Below are 22244 nucleotides of genomic sequence, written 5' to 3' on the forward strand. Positions count from 1 at the left end.
ATGAGTGACACTGCCAATGTCACACAGCCCTAAGTACCAGGCTTAGTTTCCAAACCAAGGTTTAGCACCAAAGTCTGTACTTTTCTGTCACCCCAGTGGTTCGCAAAATCCATTCTGTGGTGAATTCTCCACTAGCACAGCACAATGAGAAAAATAAGGGCAAGATGTTGACTTTTTCAATAGATAAGATGTACTTAACCCTGGGGATTCACTTCTATTCTGATTGTCTACCTGCTTTCTAGTGCTCAAATGTTCTCTTGAAGAAGAGACAATGGTAATGGACTCAAAAATGCCTTCACACAGCAACAATAACCTTTACCAAAGACCAGTGAGAAAATGGTACTGGTCTATGCAATTCAGAAATCCAGGAGGCCCAGAGCCCACGGGGCTGATGCAGCATCCATCCACCAGGACACAGGTCCTCGTGGAAACCACAGGCAGCCTCTGCTCCCCATACCTGCAACCTGTGGTCCTGACGCAGAGACCAACGGGAAATACAACATGTGTGCTTGAGACCCAGCTGATTCCTGCCGTGGCTCCCATCAAAAGCAGTTTTCTCTCTGCGGGAATATCTGTCACATTCACACCGTGCCTGTCACAGAAGCAACTGCGGAATCCATTCCCCAGGAAGTGCGAACCTGCCTCGTTTGCACGCTCAGGTCTCTGGGGATGCGAGTGCTGCCTGTCCCCATTCTATCCCCAGGGTTGTCCACATCTCGTAGGAGTTGTCTTGAGGATGACATGAGATGAAATCTGTAAATCCCTTAGCACAGTGCCTGACAGAGAGTAGGTGCAAGGCAAATGTTGGTTTCCTTCCCTCTGCAAACTGATGCACAGGATCGTATTAATTTTTTAAAAAACAAAAAAACAAAAAAAACACTTCTCAAGTTGTGTGGGAGTCTGTTTTTGGTCTCATCCAACAGAGAATTTTTTTTTTAAAAAGAGACTTAATTAAAACCACAATGAGATGCCAATCCACATGGACCAGAATGGCTGAAATCGAAAAGATAGACAACGTGCGGTGCACGGGAGGATGTGAAGAAACTAGAACGCTCATACCCTCCTGGTGGGAAGGTAAACTGATGTATCCACTGTGGCAATCTGTCTGTCAGTATCCATTAAGTAGAACATATACCCTGTAACCCAGCAACCCCACAATTCCAGAAATGAGCGTTTTTGTCCACCAAACAGTAAATACAAATATATTAACATCAGTTTTATTCGTAATAGCCCGAAACTGGAAGCAACCCAAATGTCCATCAACAGTAAAAATGAACAGTAGTGTATCAATACAGTGCAGTATTACACAGCAAAGAAGAATGAACTACTGCTACCGAACCACATGGATGAATCTCACAGACGTAACAATGCTGGACAAAAGAAGCCAGACACAAAAGAGGACATTTCTATGGTGTCTGTGACAGTTAATTTTATGTGTCAACTTAGGTGAGCCACGGTGCCCAGATATGGGACCAAACATTATTCTGGATGTTTCTGTGACAGTGATGATATTAACATCGATGGATTTTGAGTAAAGCAGATTGCCTTCTCTAAAGTGGCGGGGCTAACCTCATCAGTTGAAGGCCCGAAGACCTCACAGAGTGAGAAGGAACTCTGCCAACAGACGACCTTCAGACGTGAACTACAACATCAGCTCTTCACTGGTCTCCAGCCTGCCAGCCACCCTCCATAACTGCACAAGCTATTGCCCTAAAATAAATCTTTCTATGTATATTTAAGTGTACTATTGGTTCTGTTTCTCTGGAGAAGTCAGACTAATACAACATCCACAGCCAGCAAAGTTCATCTATGATGACAGAGATGAGATCAGTGGTCACCTTTGGGTGGGGTGTTGAGTAGGAAGGAGAGGAAGGAGCCTTCTGGGGGTGCTGGCAATGTTCTATGTCTTGATCTGGGTGTTGGCTACACAAAGGATTATCTTTGTAAAAATTCAGCAAGCTGTGGGACTTCCCTGGAGATCCAGTGGTTAAGACTCTGCATTTCCAATGCAGGGGGGTGTGGGTTTGATCCCTGATCAGGGAACTAAGATCCTGCATGCTGCGCGGCTTGGCCAAAAAATGGAATTAAAAAAAAAAATTGAAAAAAAAAAGAATTAAAAAATTCATCAAGCTGTATACTTAAGATCAGTGCATTTTATTTTATGTGTGTTATATCCCAATAAAAAGCATAAAAACAAAACAAGATAAAAACATTGTTTGTCATTCCCCCAGGCTCCATCCAACACAGGGAACTTATCTTTCTCTGCAAGGAGGTCCAGGGCATTGGCTGGGAGATGGCCAGGCACCAGCCTGTGGGATGAAACTGCTCAGAATTCATTCATTCATCCAACAAACATTCAGCAACACTCTACCTGGTGCTAACCACTGGGACACACAAGACTCATTCCCCGCTTGTAGGGAATTTATGCTCCTTTGTAAAGTTGCATTTTAAGGAAAGAATCACACACACAAACGTAAGACTACAACCGTGACAAGTGCTGCAAAAGGAGATGCTACAGTGAAAACCGAGATTTAAGGGGATTCGACCCATTTGGGCAAATCAGAATTTCTTGAGACAGTTGCAACCGAGCTGAGGTCTGAAGGATGAGTTAGGGGCAAAGAGGAATGGGAGTCTGGAATACGCCCTTCCCAGAGGAACAGCAGATCCAAAGTCTCTGTGGCAGAGAGACCAGAGTGGCTGAAGCAGGGAGAACAAGGGGAACCCCAGGGCTGCGCAAAACCCAAGGGGTCTGTGAGAGCCAGGCCACTGGACCGCACTGGCCTGGGAGGCCGTGACAATGTTCTGGGTTTGATTTAAGGCAGTGGTTCTCAACTGGGAAGAGGGTAGTGTGGGGGAAGGGCGACCGTTCTAGGGACCATTTGGCGATGTCTGCCAACATTTTTGGTTGTCCCATCTTGACGGGGGTGGGCAGAGTGCTACTGGTATCTAGTGGGTAGAGGCCAGCTTGGTAAACATCCTACAGTGCCCAGGATGCCCTACAAGAGAGAATTATCAGGCCCAAAACGTCAATAGTGCTGAGGTTGAGAAACCCAGCTCTAAGAGAAAAAGACCTTTGGAGGTTACAAGCAGAGAGTGGAGGGTCCTATGACCAGAGTTGCATTCTGGAAACTTCCTCCGGCAGCAGTGTGGAGAAGGGAACAGTCTAATAATAACAACAACAGCAGCAAGCACAGCAGCTCCCTCTTCATCGAACACCTACTGTTTGCTAGACACCACGCCAAGCACTTTATGAGCATCACCGCGCTCAATCCCACGAAAGCCCCATTTTACAGATGAATAAAGTGAGTGCCAGGGAGGGAAATTCATTCACCTAAGATCACGCAGCCGGAAAGTGGTGGACTTGGGCTCTGGAACCCTATGCTGCTTCTTCAGACAGGCAGCTGCTCCCGCCTGACCTGCGCGGGAACAGGATTCCATCTGGTCCAGCCGCAGCTCAGAGATACTTGCTCCATCCTTCCTGTGGACCTAAGGGGCTGGTTCCTGTGAAGCATCACGCCTCCCAGCCACAAACTGTTCAGACATCATGCTTCTCCCCCGCAAATTACATGAGAAGGACACAACTAATCATGCCTGCCGCATGGAATTATTCTGGAGAGTAAACAGGTGCAAACCCACCCCTTGGTCAATTAGGGCTGCCCTTTAATCCTGCCTGTGTTGTTATACATGCTGTATTAAGACCACATTTTTTGTAGGCACAGAAGAGGGAAATCATGTAATGGCCCCCAGAAAGAGCTCCTGGTTCCTTGTAGCAGGCTGGCTTCCAGCCCCCCAAGGGATGCCCCTTCCTGGCCTCCTTTGTTGTATTTCTGCAGAAGGAAAGGCGGGCCCAGCACCTACCAAATGCTGGGAGGCCCCTGGATGGCACCCTGCAGGAAGAGCTTCTCTGGGAGAGGTCAGATCCCGACAACCAGGTTGCCAGGATTTGGGGGCCTTCCCTGGGGCAGTGTTAACCCAGAAGAAAGGGGTAGAATTGTTGGGGACCCCATCCTCTTTTTTCTGGTAACAGCACCCATTTTCATTTGGGAAGCCACCTCTCCATCACTTTCAGTACAAATTATCTTCCGCAGTTGACGCGACGCCCCGCCCAGTCCAGGTCACATGATCTCATGTGGCCAAACAGCATGTTCCAGTCCGGTCCAGGGAATCCCTAGGGACTGGTTCCCCAGGCACCTGCCCAGTCGCCCACTGATGCTCAATCCTAGGCACTCAGAATTTTGTAGAGGAAGAAAATCTCTTTCCACTGAGACTGCTAACTTGGAAGGTCTTCATCTGACCAGGGGTCCCCTCACAAGGACAGCCAGTCTGAGAGTGAAGCCAAGAGAAAGGTCAAGACCACACCTGAAAAAGTCATGTGAGCCCCTAGGTCAGCTTGTGTACTCTCGGACTTTTCACATACCCAAGCCAATAAGTTGCACTTTTTGCCAAAGCTACTTTGAACTAAGGTTTCTGATACTTGCTACCAAGGAGTTTCAACAGTGATCCTACCTCAGTTCCACAGGTATCTGCTGCGTGCTGGGTCAGGCTCAGTCCATAGCAGCCACTACAGGTCTTTACGGTGAAGTAGACTACAGGTCTTCAGCCACGAGGAGATGACAGAGAAGAAAAACCTTTTCTATTACCTGCATCTGGGCAATAAAAGGGATCAGAAGTAAAAGAATCAGGCCAGTCTCCTTCCACTGTGAGTCACAGAAATCTGACTCATGTGTGTCTAAGAAACAGTGGAAATTTATTGGCCCGTAAAAAAGCAGTGTCGGGACTTCCCTGGTGGTCTGGTGGCTAAGACTCCGCGCTCCCGATGCAGGGGGCCTGGGTTTGATCCCTGGTCAGGGAACTAGACCCCGCATGCGGCAGTGAAGATCCCACATGCCGCAACTAAGACCCGGCGCGGTCAAGTAAATAAATAAATAAATAAATATTTTTAATAAATAAATAAAAGCAATGTCAACTTTAGGAATGGCTAAATCCAGGTGCTCAAAGATGCTTTCAGGAATCCCTCCCTGCACACACACACACACACACACACACACACACACACACACACACACTTGCTCTCACATGGACTCTCTCTTACTTACACCCTCTTGCTGTATCTCTCTCTTCATCCATTCATCCATCCACATTTCATTGATTCTTCAGTACACATCTTTTCACACATTAATATCTCTGAAATCAGAATGTGACTTACAGCCAAAGGCATGTCATAGCTTAACTGGCAGTCTGTTTTTCTTAGTTGTACATAGAATAATGAATTGTATGTCTTACAATCAAAGGAATTCCTTTTCTATGGCTAGCTTCTCTAGGTCTGAGCCTCGCCCACTGCAGAGGGGTTTCTTCCACGTGGTCGAAGAAGAGGGAGCATGGCCAGAGACAGCTCTAACATCCCAGAGGCAAGGGAGAGCTGATCTCCTCCATGTCTGCGTATTAAATGACAAGGAAGTCTTCTGATTGGCCCAGCGTGGGTCATGTTACAATCCCTGGGGACTTGGAAATGGGGAGCTCTGATTCTCCAGGCCTGGCCCTCATGCCCACCCCATAGCCTTGGGTCCAAGCTTCCATGATTGTCAGCTCCATCCAAGCCACAAGGAACACAGGAGGGCATGTGAGGGCCTGGGGGAAAGGGATGCTGGACAAACATCATCAACAAATGTCTTCAACCAATTGCATTTATGATCCTGATTACTATTCAAGCTAATGCATACTGACCATAGAAAAATGAGAGAAAACAAAGGATGAAGATAGGAATCACCCTCAATGCCACTAATCAGCGCTCAACACCATTAACTCGGGTGCATTTTGGAGTTTTCTGGGACAAATCACTAAATGAAAAGCTGGGTTTGCTGGCAGTCGTTCTCTTAGCAGACCAGCCCTGGTCCCAGAGGAGCCCATTAACATTGGCTTGGACTCTTCAGCCCAGCATGTGGCCTGGCCCAGCCTGGCACCTGGGACAGGGTCAGACAGACAGCCTTGCCCACCCGACCTCATGCACATGGCCCCCATCGGAGCTGCTTCTTGGCAACCCTGTTCCTCTGCCCTCAAAATGGGGTCATCAGCTGAGAGCAGAGCGAGGCCCTCAGAGGACTCCACTCCTAATCTCTTCTCGCTCTGATGTGAGCATGTGAGGGGATGCAAACACTCAGGGATGCATGGTGTGCAGGGTGCAGGTGCAAGCACGTACATGTGCATGCACTCACACACAGCTGCCCCTGCGCATATGGGGAGTGTGTGTCCATGCAAATGCATGTTAAGGAAATACGTACATGGACGTGCCCACATGTGTGCATATGTGGGTGCGGGGTTGCACCCAAAGCCAGACAAGGGCTCCAGCTCACCCAGGACCCTTCCAGCGCAGCCACCTGCGGCCACACCCACCCCCAGTGGAGACTGATGCCTCTCTTTCCTTTCAGAGCTTTCACTTCCCCACCTCCTGGCCTCTATTCCCTCCCCAGCACTCCAAGGAAAGCACATGCCTGTTAGTATCTCCATTTGCAAGATAAAAAATTAAGGTCCACAGAGTTTAACTGAGCAGCAGCCTGTGGTCACACCACCAGTTAGTGGTGGGACAGACCACTGTCTCCTGGCTTATGTCCCCAGGGTCCTTCCCCAAGAAAGGGAGTTTTAGGGCTCATTCAGATAACAAAGCAACACATTCACCCATCCTTTCAACTATACAAACATTTCCCAGCACGTCTGAGAGCACAGGACTGGGGCCAGGGGCTTTGGATACAATATCTCCAGTCCTCCCAACAGCCCATCAGCTCCATTTTGTACAGCGGAAGCTCAGAGAGGTTAAGCAGCATGCTTGATGTCACACAGTAGCTGCAGTAGATGCTACGGTTTCAGACTCACCCTCTGAGATCAAGACTGGGAGTGGGGGCACCGACAGCTCACAGAGAGCTCCTCCCTGGTAACTGCCCTCGGCCTCCGAGACCTGCTTCACCCAAGCCCGCGGCCCCTCCCTGGACAGCAGTTCGCATCCAGTGACCGACTGGTGGATACAGTCTTTGCCTTGCCTGGGGACCTCTGTGAAAGGCCCACCCCGCTCAAGAGCTCCCCCAGGGGATGGGCCGAGACGCCCGCCCCCCTCTGCCCAGCTAAGCTACCCACTCTCCCGCACAGGTGTGGCTCCTGAGAACACACCCCACTAAATGTCCCGCACACAAATCTCTGGTTTAAAGTTTGTTTCCCAAGGACCCAACCGAAGGCAGGTAGTGAGTGCAGGGCTGGGACCTGAAGCTGAGGCTGATGGGCTCCAGACCTCCCCACCCGCCATTCCGTTGCCTGGGCCTGATGCCCACCGGGGCCTGATGCCTCACCTGCAGCATTCTGGCAAGTGGCCCGCTCCTGCGTCCCCCGCCAGGGGTGGGAACAGCCCGGCTGCTAGAGGAAGCAACGGGGTGTCCTGGAGTGTGGGGCAGCCTGACACTTTGGCAGAAGAGCCGTTTGTCTTCCTGGAATTTGGACTCACCAGCTCAATCCCAAGCCTGGGGCCCACACAGAGCTCCACCCCACCCCTCCCTTCCCCACCCTCCACCCCCCATCCCCCACCCCCCATCCCCGGCCAGCTTCCTCCTGAACCTCCCTGAGCTCACCACGCCCCCGCCGCCTGGGTGCCGTTAACCCCCATGCGGTCTCCCTGGCTGGGTCCTCACTCGTACTCCTCGTCCCTCTGCCTGGAATCCTCTTCCGCGCCCTCAACATAGGCTGCCCCTGCCTCATCGCTCGGGCCTCATCTTCTCCCCAGTGCTGACTGCACAGGAGGTTCTTCTAAGGCACTTTTAAGACTCCCAGTGCTCAGGCTACCCCACCCAACCCTGACCCAGGGCAATTAAGTCAGTCTCTGGGGAGAGGGACACTGGGGTTTACGTTCCTCAGGTCAGGGGTCAGCAAACTTTCTCTATTCAGGGCCAAATGCTGCCTCTACTGCAGCTACTCAGCTCTGCACAGGCAGCGTGCTGAAGCTGTGTTCCAATAAAACTTTATTTACAAAAGCAGGCTACAGCTGGGTTTTGTAGTTTGCCAACCCCTGCCCGAGGTGAGCCAAGGTTGATAACTACTGTTGGAAAGCAAGCTAAAAATAAACAAACAAACAAAATGAAACAACCGCAACAAAAAAAAACCCTGTCACTCATTGTGTGAATCAGATTTCCTCTCTTGTTCTCACCATGAAAACAAATGCAGAGGGACTTCCCTGGTGGCACAGTGGTTAAGAATCTGCCTGCCAATGCAGGGGACACAGGTTCCAGCCCTGGTCCGGGAAGATCCCACATGACGCGGAGCAACTAAACCCATGCGCCACAACTACTGAAGCCTGTGCGCCTAGAGCCCGTGCTCTGCAAGAAGAGAAGCCACCGCAATGAGAAGCCCATGCACTGCAACGAAGAGTAGCCCCTGCTCACCGCAACTAGAGAAAACCCGCATGCAGCAACGAAGACCCAACGCAGCCAAAAATAAATAAATTTATTTAAAAAATAAAGTCTTTATTAAAAAAAAAGAAGAAGAAAAAGACCTTGGCCCTCCCAGAGCTTTTGGACAGGGGAGGAGAGAAGATGCAAAGGAGCACGAGCTCTGCCTGGTTCAGGGAAGGAGAGAGGGCACAAACCAAGTGTCGGCTCACGGCTCCCACTTGAGAAGCAAAGCCAACAGGCTCCATCCCCTGCAAGCGGAGAGGGCAGCCAGGACCTGGGCCAGCCTCAGATGGAGCCTTTTGGACTTGGCCCTGGTTCCCTGGGGGCACGGGGTGGCTGCAGCTGCCAGGGTCACTTGGCAGAGACATTGGGTCGACTGCTAACCCAGGGGAGACCTCTTCCTCCAAGCTGCCTGCAGTCAGCAAGATGAGGGGCCAGGGCAGGCACATCCTGGATAGGAGTGATTTTTCCTCAGGACAGAAGAACCCTTTGGTCAGAAAGGAAGGAGACAAATTCACAGCATGTTAAGCGCCCAGGTGGCTCTTTGGCAGATAGAGGACTACAGAAGCCAGGGATGGGAAGGGCAGGGGCTCCATAGGAACCGAAAACTGGGAAGCCAGCAAGAGTCACCCTGGGGGCTCGTCTCTTATCTCTGCTTCTCTGAAGTTCTCTGCTCTCTGAAGTGTCCCTACATCCTCAGAATTCCTTTTCCTGTTGGTGTTCATCACTGTCTTTCATCTGGGAACCTTCCCTCTAATGTCAGGTGATCTTGGCTATTTATTCACATTTAAGAGTGAGATTCAAATGTTGCTGGGCAGGGACAGAGTATCTACCCACAGGTACCCCAGTAGGGGTCCAAGGTCCCAAGTCACTTCGCTGGGGAGGATACCTCCAGGACTTGTCTCTTGGCCTCTTAGTTTCTCCTGAACAGCACTGCCAAATTTTACCAATAAAAATTTGCAATATTTGAGGCACACTTATACTAAACAAGTGTTTGTCACTTATCTGAAATTCAATGTACAATAACTGGGCAACCCGCATTTTATCTGTCAACCAACCGTACCTGAGAAAAACCCTCCGGACATCGGCCCCTGGCTGCTAGGATTCTGGAAGCAGAGTTGGGAAGACACTGAACACTTCACTGCTCCATAAATAAACATTCCTGCAAACTCCCCGTTTTCAGTGCATGACCTGCGGCCCTGGTTAGGCTGGGATCTGTGGGTCTAGGTCCTCTAGTGCCAACCTTCAAGGAAACCTCTTGGAACTTCCCTGGCGGTCCAGTGGTTAAGACTCCACCCTTCCAATGCAGGGGGCATGGGTTTGATCCCTGGTCGGGGAATCCCACATGCCGCTGCGAAGCGGCCAAAAATATAATAACTAAATTAAACAAAGGAAACCTCTCGTCTTTTCCTGGGATGGGAAGGGGCGGATGCCCAGCTGCACTAAGTGATGGAGCAGATCTCGGGTCTAACTGCTCCTTGTAAAGTCTGTCCACCAATCCTCCATTTTTCCTTCTCACCCCAGGGAATCCCTGATAGCTCCCATCTTTTACCATCTCTGGGGCTCTCTGGCAGGAATGTGCTCACTCTCCCCCCCGCCCCAGACTTAGAACTTCTCTAGAATGCTAAGCCAGTTGCCATCTGTCCATCGGCTCTCCTGCTTCCAATCACTTTGAGGTCTCTCGTGCGCTCTCCTCTCTGGTCTGTCCTGGGAATGCCTCTTCATTCCTGTGCTGCCCTGTTAGCGAGCTCTGTGGAGGGAGTGGTGACAACCGCGGGGGCTCCATCCGCCCCGTTGAGCCGGACATCCCTGCTCCTCTGTCCAGGAGCGCTGCTTTACCCCCTCTCTGAGAGTCCGCTTCCCCTGCTGCAGTCATGCAAGGCGCAGACACGGCCCCAGAGCGCACTGGACAAGTCAGGTGAGCCCTGGTCCCACAGCATCTTTCCCAGTTCAAATTCCAAATTTCGGGGAAAGAAGCTCCAACTGGTGTCCTCTGGGTCAGGTAGCCAAGCACTGTTCCAGGTAGCCATGGAGAGGCAGGGTCACCTGGCAATAAGAGCCCACACCCGTGGAGAGAAGGGTAAGCTCAGAGAAGGGGGTGTGGGCTTGGCAGACACCCCAAATGACGTCTAATGGAGGGTCAGCAATCTTTGGAACGTCCACTGACTGTGTATAGAATCCAACAACATCCTCTGCCCAACTCACCACACCCCATTCTCACCTCTTCTCATCCCCACCGACATCCATCTCTTCTAGACTCCCACTGCTTATAGAGGAACTGTAAATGAATCACAATTTTCCACAGCTACTCAGTCACCCATTCTGCCAATCCTACCTCGCAAACATGAATGGCTTTCAAGAGTGTCCACATCTCCCTCTTCTATGCTCATTGCCCTAGCCTGGCCCACTATCTCCTCTTCCAAATTGCTATAATAGCCTCCTAACTGGTTTTCCTTCTCTAATCTTGTTCTCCTACAATCCATGCTACAGAACACCAAGTAGAGTTCTTAAAACACAAATTTGATCATCTGATCACTTGCTTAGAACCCCTTCTATGTCTTCCTGCTGCCTACAGGAAAGTGAACCAACTCCATAACTCCAATACCATCTCTCACCGACACACAAACCCCCTCCAAGCACTCTACTTTCAGAAGACAGAGTTATTTATAATTCCCCCAACCTCCCACCAACACACACATAATTTCCTGCCATGACATTCTGCACATGTAATCTACTCTTCTGATACATCTTCTTCCTTCATCACATCCTTTAAGACTCATCTCCAGGATTTCCCTAGCAGTCCAGTAGTTAAGACTCCGCGCTTCCACTGCAAGGGGCATGGGTTCCATCCCATCCCTGGTCAGAGAACTAAGATCCAACATGCTGCACAGCACAGCAAAAAAAAAAAGACTCATCTCTATATCATTTCCTCCCAAAAGTCTCTCCTGACTTATACAAACTCACCCAACATCATGGGACCCTTGTCTTTGTTCCCGTATTATTCTGCACTTATGTCTATCACTCCACTAAGACCCCGACCCAGACTTGTATAATCCAAAGTGGTATGACAGACAAAGCATTAATCTCTTTAATATATATAAACCTCTTACAAATCAATGTTAAGAAGACAAGGCAATAGAAAAAAAAAAAAAGAGCAAAGGATATGAACAGGGAGTTCACATAAAAATAAAAACACATATGTGAAAAAAATGCTCAACCACGTAATTAAAGGAATGTCAATATAAACAAGGAAATGTCATTTTTAGCTATCAGATTTACAGATAGCAAAAAGTTTGAGGGACTTCCCTGGTGGCCCAGTGGCCAAGACTCTGTGCTCCCAATGCAGGAGGCCCGGGTTCAATCCCTGGTCAGGGAATTAGATCCCGCATGCCACAACTAAAGATCCCACACGCGGCAACAAAGATCCTGCGTGCGGCAACAAAGATCCCGCATGCGGCAACAAAGATCCTGCGTGCTGTAACTGAGACCCAGCACGGCCAAATAAACAAATAGATAAATAAATAAATAAAAAGTATGATAACACAGTGTTTATAAATATGAGAAAAGAATCATCAGATTTGTGATAATAAACATTGATACAATGTTTTAGGAGGGTAATTTGGTAATAACTACAGTAGATTTCAAAAATCATACCCTTTATTCTAGGAATTCTACTTCTATATATGTTTTTTTTAAATAAATTTATTTATTTATTTGTTGGGTTTTTTTTGGCTGCGTTGGGTCTTCGTTGCCGTGCGCGGGTTTTCTCTAGTTGTGGAGAGCGGGGGCTACTCTTCGTTGCAGTGCGTGGGCTCCTCATTGCGGTGGCTTCTCTTGTCGCGGAGCACGGGCTCTAGGCGCGCGGGCTTCAGTAGTTGTGGCACGCGGGCTCAGTACTTGTGGCACGCGGGCTCAGTAGTTGTGGCTTGCAGGCTCTAGAGCGCAGGCTCAGTAGTTGTGGTGCACGGGCTTTGTCGCTCCGCAGCATGTGGGATCTTCCCTGACCAGGGCTCGAACCCATGTCCCCTGCATTGGCAGGCAGATTCTTAACCACTGCACCACCAGGGAAGACCCTCTACTTCTATGTTATATATGGATATATGACAGAATGTACGTATGTTCTTCCACATGTTCGGAAAGATGAGTATTCAGGTAGGTTCTCTGCAGCATAATTTGTGTTAGCAAAGGAAATAGAACAGCACCAAGGTTAAATGTTCAATATATCACGGTACACGTGCACACTGAAGTAGTATGCCGCCATGAAAAATGATGCCAGAGGGCTACACGCGCTATTATTTTAAGGAAAGAAAAAAGATAAGGTGCACAAGAGTGGGTAAAGTACAAAGATATAAAGGGTATAAAGGGTCTATACCACACATTTGCACAGACTTTCTGGAAGGAAAGCATTACCAGGTAACAGCACCCCCGGGAGAGGGAAGGTGGTCCGGGAGAACAGCAAAACTTGCTTCTCAGCAAACATTTCCCTTTTGTTCTGTTGGAAACTTTTTACTACACTTATTTCTTTTTATAATCTAGAAATTTTTAAACTAAACATAGTCCAGCGTGGTGTCCACCCCCTCCAATGAATAAGCCCCTTAGAGGAAGAAACGTATTCTGACTCATCTGTGGGCCTGGGAGGCTCACCGTGCCTACAGCTCCACGAGGACTAGGCTCTGCAAAAGAATGACCCCTCCCAAGCCAAAGGTCCTCTCCTGACACCCACGCTTCCTCCGGGCCCAGGTCTCTGCACGTCCCGGGAATTCTAAGCCACTGGCTGAAAGGTAAACCCTCATAACCCCACGTGTCCGCACCCACTGCACCACCGCCCCAGCCATGAGGGAGGGGCTCTATCCCCCTCCGCCTGGCTGCCCTCCCGCCTGCCCCACGTGGGAAAGAGGGTATGAGGCTCCACAGTGAGCCTGAGCAGATCCAGAGGCCTTGCTCACTTTCCTCCACTTCCTGGCCGTGTGTACTTGGGGGTGGAAACATGTCTTGATTCGACAAATACTTAATTCAGTATAATTCATTCCTCCAGACATGTGCTGGGCGCCCATGACATGCCGGGTTCTGTTCTAGGCACGGCCGTGAACTGTCCAGGAAATGCCTCTGTGCCCAGGAGCTTCCAGCCTAGTGCAGGGGTGAGAGGTCTGTCTCCTAAGTTTTAAGGCAGGGGGACATTAAATAAGCAAATGTGTGCAAAAGGCTTAGCTCCGTGCCTTTTGCACAGTGAGCCCAAAGCAAAGCCAATGTGATCACTCCCATCCTCCCCTTCCCATGGCAACGTCCCCTCCTCCACATGGCCCATGGCTCAGAGGCAGGAAGTCTATTATATATATATGAATATATAAATAGATATATGTATATATATACACACTATATATATATATATATGTCTGTCATACATCTATGACTGTATATATAAGACTATATATGTCTGTTTATATGACTGTATGTATGTAACTGTATATATATGTATATATGTCTGTCATATATATGATTGTATATATACAACTAAACTATATTTATGACTGTATATATGACTATATGTATATATCTGTAAAGTCTGTCTTATATATGTGTATGTGTATATATATTCCTAGCACACCTAAGCTGGCATCTCATGGACATTATTAATATGAACAGAGCAGCTACACATGACCTGGAGTGTTCTTCTCACCCGCAGGGGAAACATTACTTCTGGTGGGAGTTGGATGTAGCTTAAATGCTGAAAGTGATTGAAATATTAAAAACACAAAGGGAATGTGTCAAAACTACGTGGCAGAGTTCCCGGCATCAAGTAAGCATCCTACGATTGGAAGGAGAGCCCTTTTCATTATTGCTCTAGTGCTTAAATTTACTATTATTTTTTTCTTACGTCATCTAACCATCGGATGCTCCCCTGCGGCCCCATCTCCAGTTTCTGAAGAGAAATCTCTAGCGGATTCACTCCCAGCTGCACGTAATACCTTCCTATCCTAACAGCCCTAATGCAGCTTCAAGAAGGAAAAGCTCTTTGAGAAGTCCTCCTTCCAAAGGGCCCAGCGCAGGTTTTAGGCCAAGCAGCACAGGTTTTAGGGCCAAATCCCCACTTGGTGAGACACGCAGCTCTGCCTCCTACTGGCTGTGTGAGCCTGGAAACTGGCGGTCGTGCTCTGGGTCTGTTTTCGTCACTTGTGGCACACTGGCAAGGTAGTTAGGAAGCGCTCGGTCGGAGCACACGCAAGGCAGCCCCTGCACCACAAGCTTCAAGGCCACTCCTCTCTGCACCTCCGTTACTGACAGTGAACTTTGGGCGTCTGGCCTGGGCCTGACCTCGGCCCCAGACGGGCGCCCGGGAAGGGGCGGGCGCCTATCCCGTCCTGTCCCATCCCTCCGGGAGGCAGTGCCAGACATCAGTCTGTCACTGTCACCAGCAAAGCCCATTAACAAGTCCCAGGAAATAAAACTAAAATCTGGGTAATAAAAGTCAAGTCTAACCTTTTTTTCTCCTTTCTGCTTCGTCCGCTGTCACTGGCTCACCCGGTGCGGCACGCAGAGGCCCGGCGCCTGGCCCTTCAGACCAGAGTTCCTTGCGCCCGACGGCTGCGCCGGCGCCCGGCCGCTCAGCTCTGCAGGCCGTGCGCAGAAGCGCTGCTCAGGAGCCTCAGTTACGGGCGGCGGCGGGCCGTGCGCAGAAGCGCTGCTCAAGAGCCTCAGTTCCGGGCGGCGGCGGGCCGTGCGCAGAAGCGCTGCTCGGGAGCCTCAGTTCCGGCCGGCGGCGGGCCGTGCGCAGAGGCGCTGCTCAGGACCCTCAGTTCCGGGCGGCGGCGGGCCGTGCGCAGAAGCCCCGCCCCCTCCCCGCCGCGCGGCCCGGATCCCTAGGAAGCAGCCCCGCCCACGGCCTGGGTCGGGTCTAGCGTGTGCTCCAGAGCGTGGGTTCAGTCCTCTCCATTCTTTCGTCAAAGAACAAAACTTTGCTTGGCTTCGGAACTGAACTCGGTCTCATTCTAGTGGCTCCAGCAACACGGGGCCGGAGGACCCTCCTTGGGTAAGGTGACATTACGGGCGAGGTTAACTTTGGTCCCTCGGTCAAAGTGGTATCGGCCGGGCATCTCTACCATCAAGTTATGTTCCCCCTGTGAGAAGGTACTTTGAGACAATGTAACTGTTATCCTGTCACTTCTACCATTTTCACACCATATTGGTTTCCGGGGGCGGCTCAGGAAATTAACATAAACTGGGCAGCTTAACACAACGGACGTTTTGGAGCCCAGAAGTCTGAGATCGAGGTGTCGGCAGGGCTATGCTCCCTCTGACGGCTCTAGGGGAGGATCCCTCCGTGCCACTTGCAGCTTCTGGTGGATCCAGGTGTTCTTGGCTTGTGGCTGCATCACCCCAATCTCCGTCTCCATGGCCACAGGACCTCCTCCTCTTCATGTGTCTGTGTCTTCTCCTCTTCTGTCCCTTATAAGGACACATGTCATTGGATTTAGAGCCCATCTGGTTAAGCAGGATGATCTCATCTAGAGATCTCTAACTTAATTACATCTGCAAAGACTTTTTCCAAATAAGGTCACAATCACAAGGTACAGGTATTAGGACGTAGACATTTCTTTGTGGGGGCCACCATTCAACCCACTGTGTCCACCCCCAGCACCCCCAGCCCCATCCTTGCTCCTCTCACGGAAGCACCGAAGGGCCTCCTCCCTGATCTCCCGACCCCCTTCCTGTACATCCTCTGCCCAAGAGTAGTGATCTGAAAACATAACCCTCCAGAAGCTACCCAGTGCTCTCAGAATTAACTCCAAATCTCGTACCTCGGGCTGCAAGGTGCTGCCTGATGAAGCCCTGCTCATTGCCTAGCCTGGTCCCCACCACTGGCTCCCTTGTGCCACCAGCCCAGCCACCTTGGCTTTCCCTAAACTTCTCACTCATGCCAGGGTTTGTTCCCATCTCAGCACTTTTGCAAACGCTGTTCCCTCTGCCAGACGCTCTTCCCACATCCTCCCATGGCAGCTCTTTCTCATCCTTCAAGTGTCAACTCAAATGGCACCTCCACCTGGTCTACACTGCCCAACGTCCACCATCATTCTCTCTTTCCTTCATAGAACTCTAGATGGGCTGTGCTTTCATTGTATTTGACCATTTACTTGTTTACTGTCTGTTGACTCCTGGATCATAGGGGTTTGCCTAAATAATGCTGGGTACATGACAGCAGACAAAAGTCTACTGAATGGATGAATGAATGAATGAAGTGCTAAGCATCTAATGGTAGTTAGCATACAGTAGCTGCTTTGCCCATATGCTAGACCCAGTGGAACCAAGATGAGCAGAACATTTTCTACTGATCTGATAGTTCATTCTGCAATGTGTCTTCCCCATAAGCAGTGGAGGAGAGAGCATTCATAAAATAAGCGCATTTTTAAACCAAGTCCATAGAAGAATGACAAGAAATCATCAAATGACGCAGTCTCAGTGGCATCTATCATGAGGATTCTGCATAAGCTTTGACCTTGGCCAGACCCACCCTCTGGGGGTCCAACGCTCTCCCCAAGAGGCAAATCCAGCTGTAAGAGCAGAACTCTAGGGTCCACCAGGGTGGGTGCCGAATCATCTATCACTTCCACCTTCCCGGAGCAGCCCAAAGTGTGTGGGAGCTTGAGGCTTCCTCTTACATCTCTGGAGGAAAAGCAACTTTATTAGGTCATTTGGAGAAAATATTCCCTTAATTTACCCCGTACTTCCCACTCCCCTACCTTATGCCACTTCACTGAAACATAGAAATGAGCCCAGATTCACTGCTTCCCTGTCTCATATAGAATACCTGCTCATTACAGATTAATCATAGTCATAACATCACCCCCTCACTGAGGGTGGCCTCCTCTTTCTCATTTTGTTTTTCTCCATTGCATTCATCGTTATCTAACATACTATCTATTTCATTTGTTTATTTGTTCGCAGCCCAGCTAGAATAGAAGTTCTGGGAGGGGAAGGGATCTTTGTCTGTCTATTCTCTGTTGACTCCCATCACTTAGAAGAAGACCTGGTGTATACATGGCAGAGAATGAGCATGTGCTGAATGGGTCCATGAAGGAAATGAATGCCTACTGCGTGCCACGCAGAGTGGAAGGTACATGCGCGACCTTCATTACTCCTCAAAATCATCCTTTAATTCGAGGACTACTATTACTATTATTCCCAATGAGGAAATGGGGCACAGAGAGGTTAAGTAACTTGCCCAGGAGCACACAGCTGGTAAGTAGAGGAGTTGAAACTCAAACCCAGGCAGTCTGACCCCAGCATTGCTATCCAATCACTGTGCCTGCTGGGCACTGGGCTGGACTGGAGCAGCACAAAGATGGATAAAATGTGGCCTCTGACCCCCTGGACCTCACTATCCCATCGCCAGGGTGAGAATGCAATCAATTCCGTTGCAAAGTGTCCTGCTGGTACCTCTATTTCAGCCGGGGCAAAGTCATGACTGGTCAAGCGCACCTGGAAGGGTCCTAGAAGGCTTCTCCAAGGAGGACAGCAGAGCAGGCACCCCCTCCACGCACCCCCTGACCCCATGAGGCTGTACTTTCACCACCAGCCTCAAACCCTGAGTCTGGACCCCCTCCAAGTGCGAGCATCCCTGCTGACACCGAGGTGCACACACAGGAAGCGCCATCCACGGCTGCACACTGGGTCCCACGTGGGGCTGCCCACCGGCACTGCCTCAGATAAAACCCACAGACAGAGCCCCTTTACGGGGCAGGCACCGCTCACAGCACTGGACCTGCTTTGCCTCAGGAACCCTCACCAACTCTCCATGGGACCGACAGGGAAACTGAGGCTGGCAGCTCATTTACTTACCCAAAGTGGCACAGCCATGATGTGACAGAAGCAGGCATTGGGTCCAGGCTGATCCTGATTCCAGATCCCTTCTCTTAACAGCTCTGCTTTTTTAGTCAATCCATTTCTGAACGATACAAGTACATTACATTGCATTTGTCTGTCTAAAAAAAAAGTCTATTTGTTCAATGTGAACTTTTAGACGCTATCATAATTTCCTTAACTTTTTTTTTTTCAATTACATTTCTCTGTTGTTTGAGGCCCTCCGCTGTCACAAGTCCATAGCAATAAACAGGAACTGAGGTGGGGCGTGGGGCGGGGGTAGAGGGTTGAGTGGATCAGAAGGGAGACAACAAGACTAGGTGGGGCCGCCCTGTTTGGGGAATTGTAAATCACTAGGCAGGGCCAGCTCAGATCGGATTTTCACTTCTTATGGAAATGACCTTGAAATGCAGGAGGATTCTCCAGCTTTTCTGAGTGGGGGTTGGAGGGTGGCGTCCACACAGATCACCCTCGGCCTCAGCTGCTGAGGTTCAGGAATTACTTCAGAGTCGGCGGTCAGCATCCGGATGGAAGCGACAGGAGGCTGGGCTGGTGGGGCCCCGGCTCCCACCCACCGCTTGATGATGGCATCTGTGAACTGGAAACGAGAGGGTGCCCACCCCCGAGATGAGTCACTGGGAGGATCCCATGGGGGCAAAGGGCACCCACCGGTGACAGCTGTCATCGCTAGACCGTCACCTCTGTGGCAGAGACCAGGTTTATCTGATTCATCAGCTTATGCTATAAATGAGCTGGCACGTAGTAGGTGCTCAATTAATACCTTATAAATGCAGAAACGATAGAGTGGGGTCCATAGAGACTTACTAAAAAGTGATTTCAAAATTCCAGGGTCAGGCAGGACAGTCTGAGTGCTTTGCCATGAGTAGGGCAGGGTCCGCCCCTTGTCACAGGTCACAGGGCAAAGGGCAGAGGGAGGGCAGGGGCTGGTGTGGACTACACATCCTCACTGGGCTAGAAACTCCACGGAGGTGAGAAAGAGCGTGTCTGGCTTCCAGGGTGCATCCCTGTGCCCACACTGGGCCTGGCGCTTAGTAGGTGTCTAGAAACTTAAAAGTGTGTTCATAAGAGGAAGAAAGGAAGGGAGGAATTTGAGTCCCTTTAAGAGAACATAAACTGGAAACTCTTTTCCTACATCACAGTCAGAAATTCTTTAAGGAAAAGCTGCTAAATGATTTCAAAAGAAACTACAGACAAAGTTGGGAGCTGATACCGTAAATTCTAGAACCCACCTTCCCTTGTGCATGTTCTGGAGCTAAAAGCCAAGGAGCAGCAGAAGTCTGGTGAGACTTTCTTGGATTCATAAACTTGAGATCTCATTCTAATTGACAGCCAGGGCCATAATTAAGGTCTTCTTACCTCTCTTCAGGGACCATTTCCTGAAAGGCTCCATCGGTGTAATTGTCCTTCCTCAGAAACCACCACCCAGCAAAGCCAACCACAAATCACAGCGCAAGCAGCTGGCCAAAGTGCTTCTGGCTGCGAGGCGATGATGCTCTTTGGGGGTGGACATTTGATCTGGTCAGCTCTACGTGGGCAGAAGCTCCCACCACCTAAACCATGAATTTGTCCATTTGCAGGAGAAAATCCAGAACGCCCTCTCCAGCCCACCTATGGCACGGCACACGTTCTGCCCTGTGAAAACCCCGTGTGTAATAATTTGCAGAGGAAGCACGACCCCTTCTGCAGACTCAGGAGTAGAGATTGTTGGGTCCTTCTCTTTTTGCCTTCTTTATTAAAAACAACTTTATAAAGGTATAACTTCCATACCACCAAAGTCACCCACTGCACGTACCCAGTGCTGTGGCTTTCAGGACCTTTTGGAGTCACATCCTCATTGCCACTATCCAGTTTTAAAACATTTCCATCACCCAAGAAGTTGCGTTGAGGTTTTTAAAGCCATTCACGTTTATACTGTAACTCCGGAAGCTAAACCTCGGGCAGCCCCAGGGTAAAAATGTTCTCATGAAAGACCCAGGGTAGGTCCGGTTTTCCATGGGAGGGAGCTCTCTTGGTGGGGTGCTACTTAAGTCACATACTGGGTGCTATTTAATTTGCATACTGTACCCTGGTGCCTCATGGGGTGAATCGAGGCCTGACAGTGGACGGCTGGGGCCTCCCCCAGAGATCGTGTGTGGTGATCAGGGGGAGACTATTGCACTGTCTTCAAGGACAAAATGGAGGAAAACCTTCAGAGTCAAAAGAACAAGACAAGAGGTTACACCTAAGAGAGGCATCACTCATTGAAAAGTTGACGCAAACCTGTTTTTTTATATTTGTCTGATCTCTGATGTGTCAACCAAAGCCAGCATTTCTCACAACAGCGGGTTAAACAGAAGTTTCTTTACTGCAGGATTTATCAGAGCCTTTGGTGCATTAAAGAGGGCTGTGGATCTCCAAAATGGAGCCGTCGGACCACCTAAGTGATTTTTCAAGGAAGATGGGACTCGTATTTACAAAACACCCTGTGCCTCTCAGGCTTCTGGGACATGCTTATATAAGAAATGGTAGCCAGTGATATCACATGTTGGGTGCCTGCATCAAAATACTGTTTTGAGGGCTTCGTGTCGGTTATTTCTTCAGATAACAGAACAACCCATTTCACAGAGTGTGGATCGGAAACTGCAGCCCCTCCCCCACTGCATCAGATGACCTCCCTGGTGAAGTTACTGCTGTCAGATTCCTCACAGGCACAAGCACACAGTAAACACTCAAAAACATGTCTGTCATGGAAGAACAAACCATCATATGTAATTTCATTCATCTAATCACTTGAAAACATGCCCAGTTCTGGTCCCTCCATACGATAGAATAAACGGTTCATCCATACAACGGAATACTATACAGCTACAAAAAAGAGCGAGGCACTTCTTTACGTATCGCCTTGTAAAGATCTACAAGAAATATCCTCAAGCAAAAAAAATAATCAAAATAAAGGGCAGGTGGGAACTTATGCATGATGGCCTCTACTTGGATGTCTCATAGTCACTTTAGACTCAGTCTCTCCAAAGAGGAACCTGTGATCTTCTTTCCTAAACCTGCTCCTGATTTCCCGTCATCCTTCCAGACACTGAGAACAAAAACCTTGGACCAGCCTGGACTCCTCGAGTTCTCTTCCACATCACATCCCACCCATCAGCAAATCCTCTTGGTTCTAACTTCAAAATACATCCCAACTCTGATCGACTTTTAAGCATAGATAGAAGCCACAACAGAATTTAACCTTTCTGGAGACTAGAAGTATGGAATCCAGATGTAGGCGGGGCTGTATTCCGTCTGACGGATCTAAGGGAGATTTTCTGAAGTGTCCCCAGCACCTAGAACAGTGCCTGGCACACAGCACTATTGAGTTCAAAGATGAACAAATGAATAAATTTATATTAAAAATAAAATAGAGGTAAACCAGAACCTGAAGCTCCACGTTGTAGATCATTGGGGAGGAGGAGGGTGAGTGTGGCCCACCAACATTTGGTAGGTTTCTTTAAAATGCATTCATTGTAATCATGGGGTATTTTTCTACCCATCAGACTAGAAAAATTAAGAATACAGAACTCCAATTTGGCAAACAACTGGAGACCCAGCCCTTGTATCGTGCTGGTGGATGTTTCTTGGATCATTCTCTCTGAGGGCCAATATGGCAGGCGGGATCATCAAAACCATAGAGATGTGTACAGTCTCTTGGGCCAGGAATTGTACTTCCAGGATCTTTAACTTTCTCTTAACTTTGTCTCTTGGTCACACAATGAATCCTCCTGGCTGGTTCTCGCTTCTGTCAACTGTAAACAGGAGGTTGGAAAAACAAGACCTGGGAATTTCCAATCCCATTTCCCAGAGTCAGAGGGAGGCAGCCGGGACCCCATCTCAGCCAGGGGACTCGAGGCCACCACCCTCAGCCTCACTTACTGCACAGATAAGGATAGTATCTCCCTGGAGGGTTATTTGGAA

At 49.4% G+C, this 22244-nt stretch overlaps 1 protein-coding gene across 1 annotated transcript in view; it reads right to left on the bottom strand.

Moving 5' to 3' along the window:
* Positions 1 to 8467: 8467 nt before the first annotated feature.
* The window catches only part of TFAP2C (transcription factor AP-2 gamma), a 34633-nt gene continuing 20856 nt past the window's right edge, over positions 8468 to 22244 (bottom strand). Inside the window, exon 6 of the mRNA XM_082428150.1 lies at positions 8468 to 8913. Coding sequence (XP_082284276.1) covers positions 8483 to 8913 — 431 coding nt within the window. The 3' untranslated portion in view covers positions 8468 to 8482. The remainder of the gene's footprint in view (positions 8914 to 22244) is intronic.

Source organism: Balaenoptera physalus, assembly GCF_965194825.1.
Source record: "Balaenoptera physalus genome assembly, chromosome: 16".
NCBI lineage: Eukaryota > Metazoa > Chordata > Mammalia > Artiodactyla > Balaenopteridae > Balaenoptera > Balaenoptera physalus.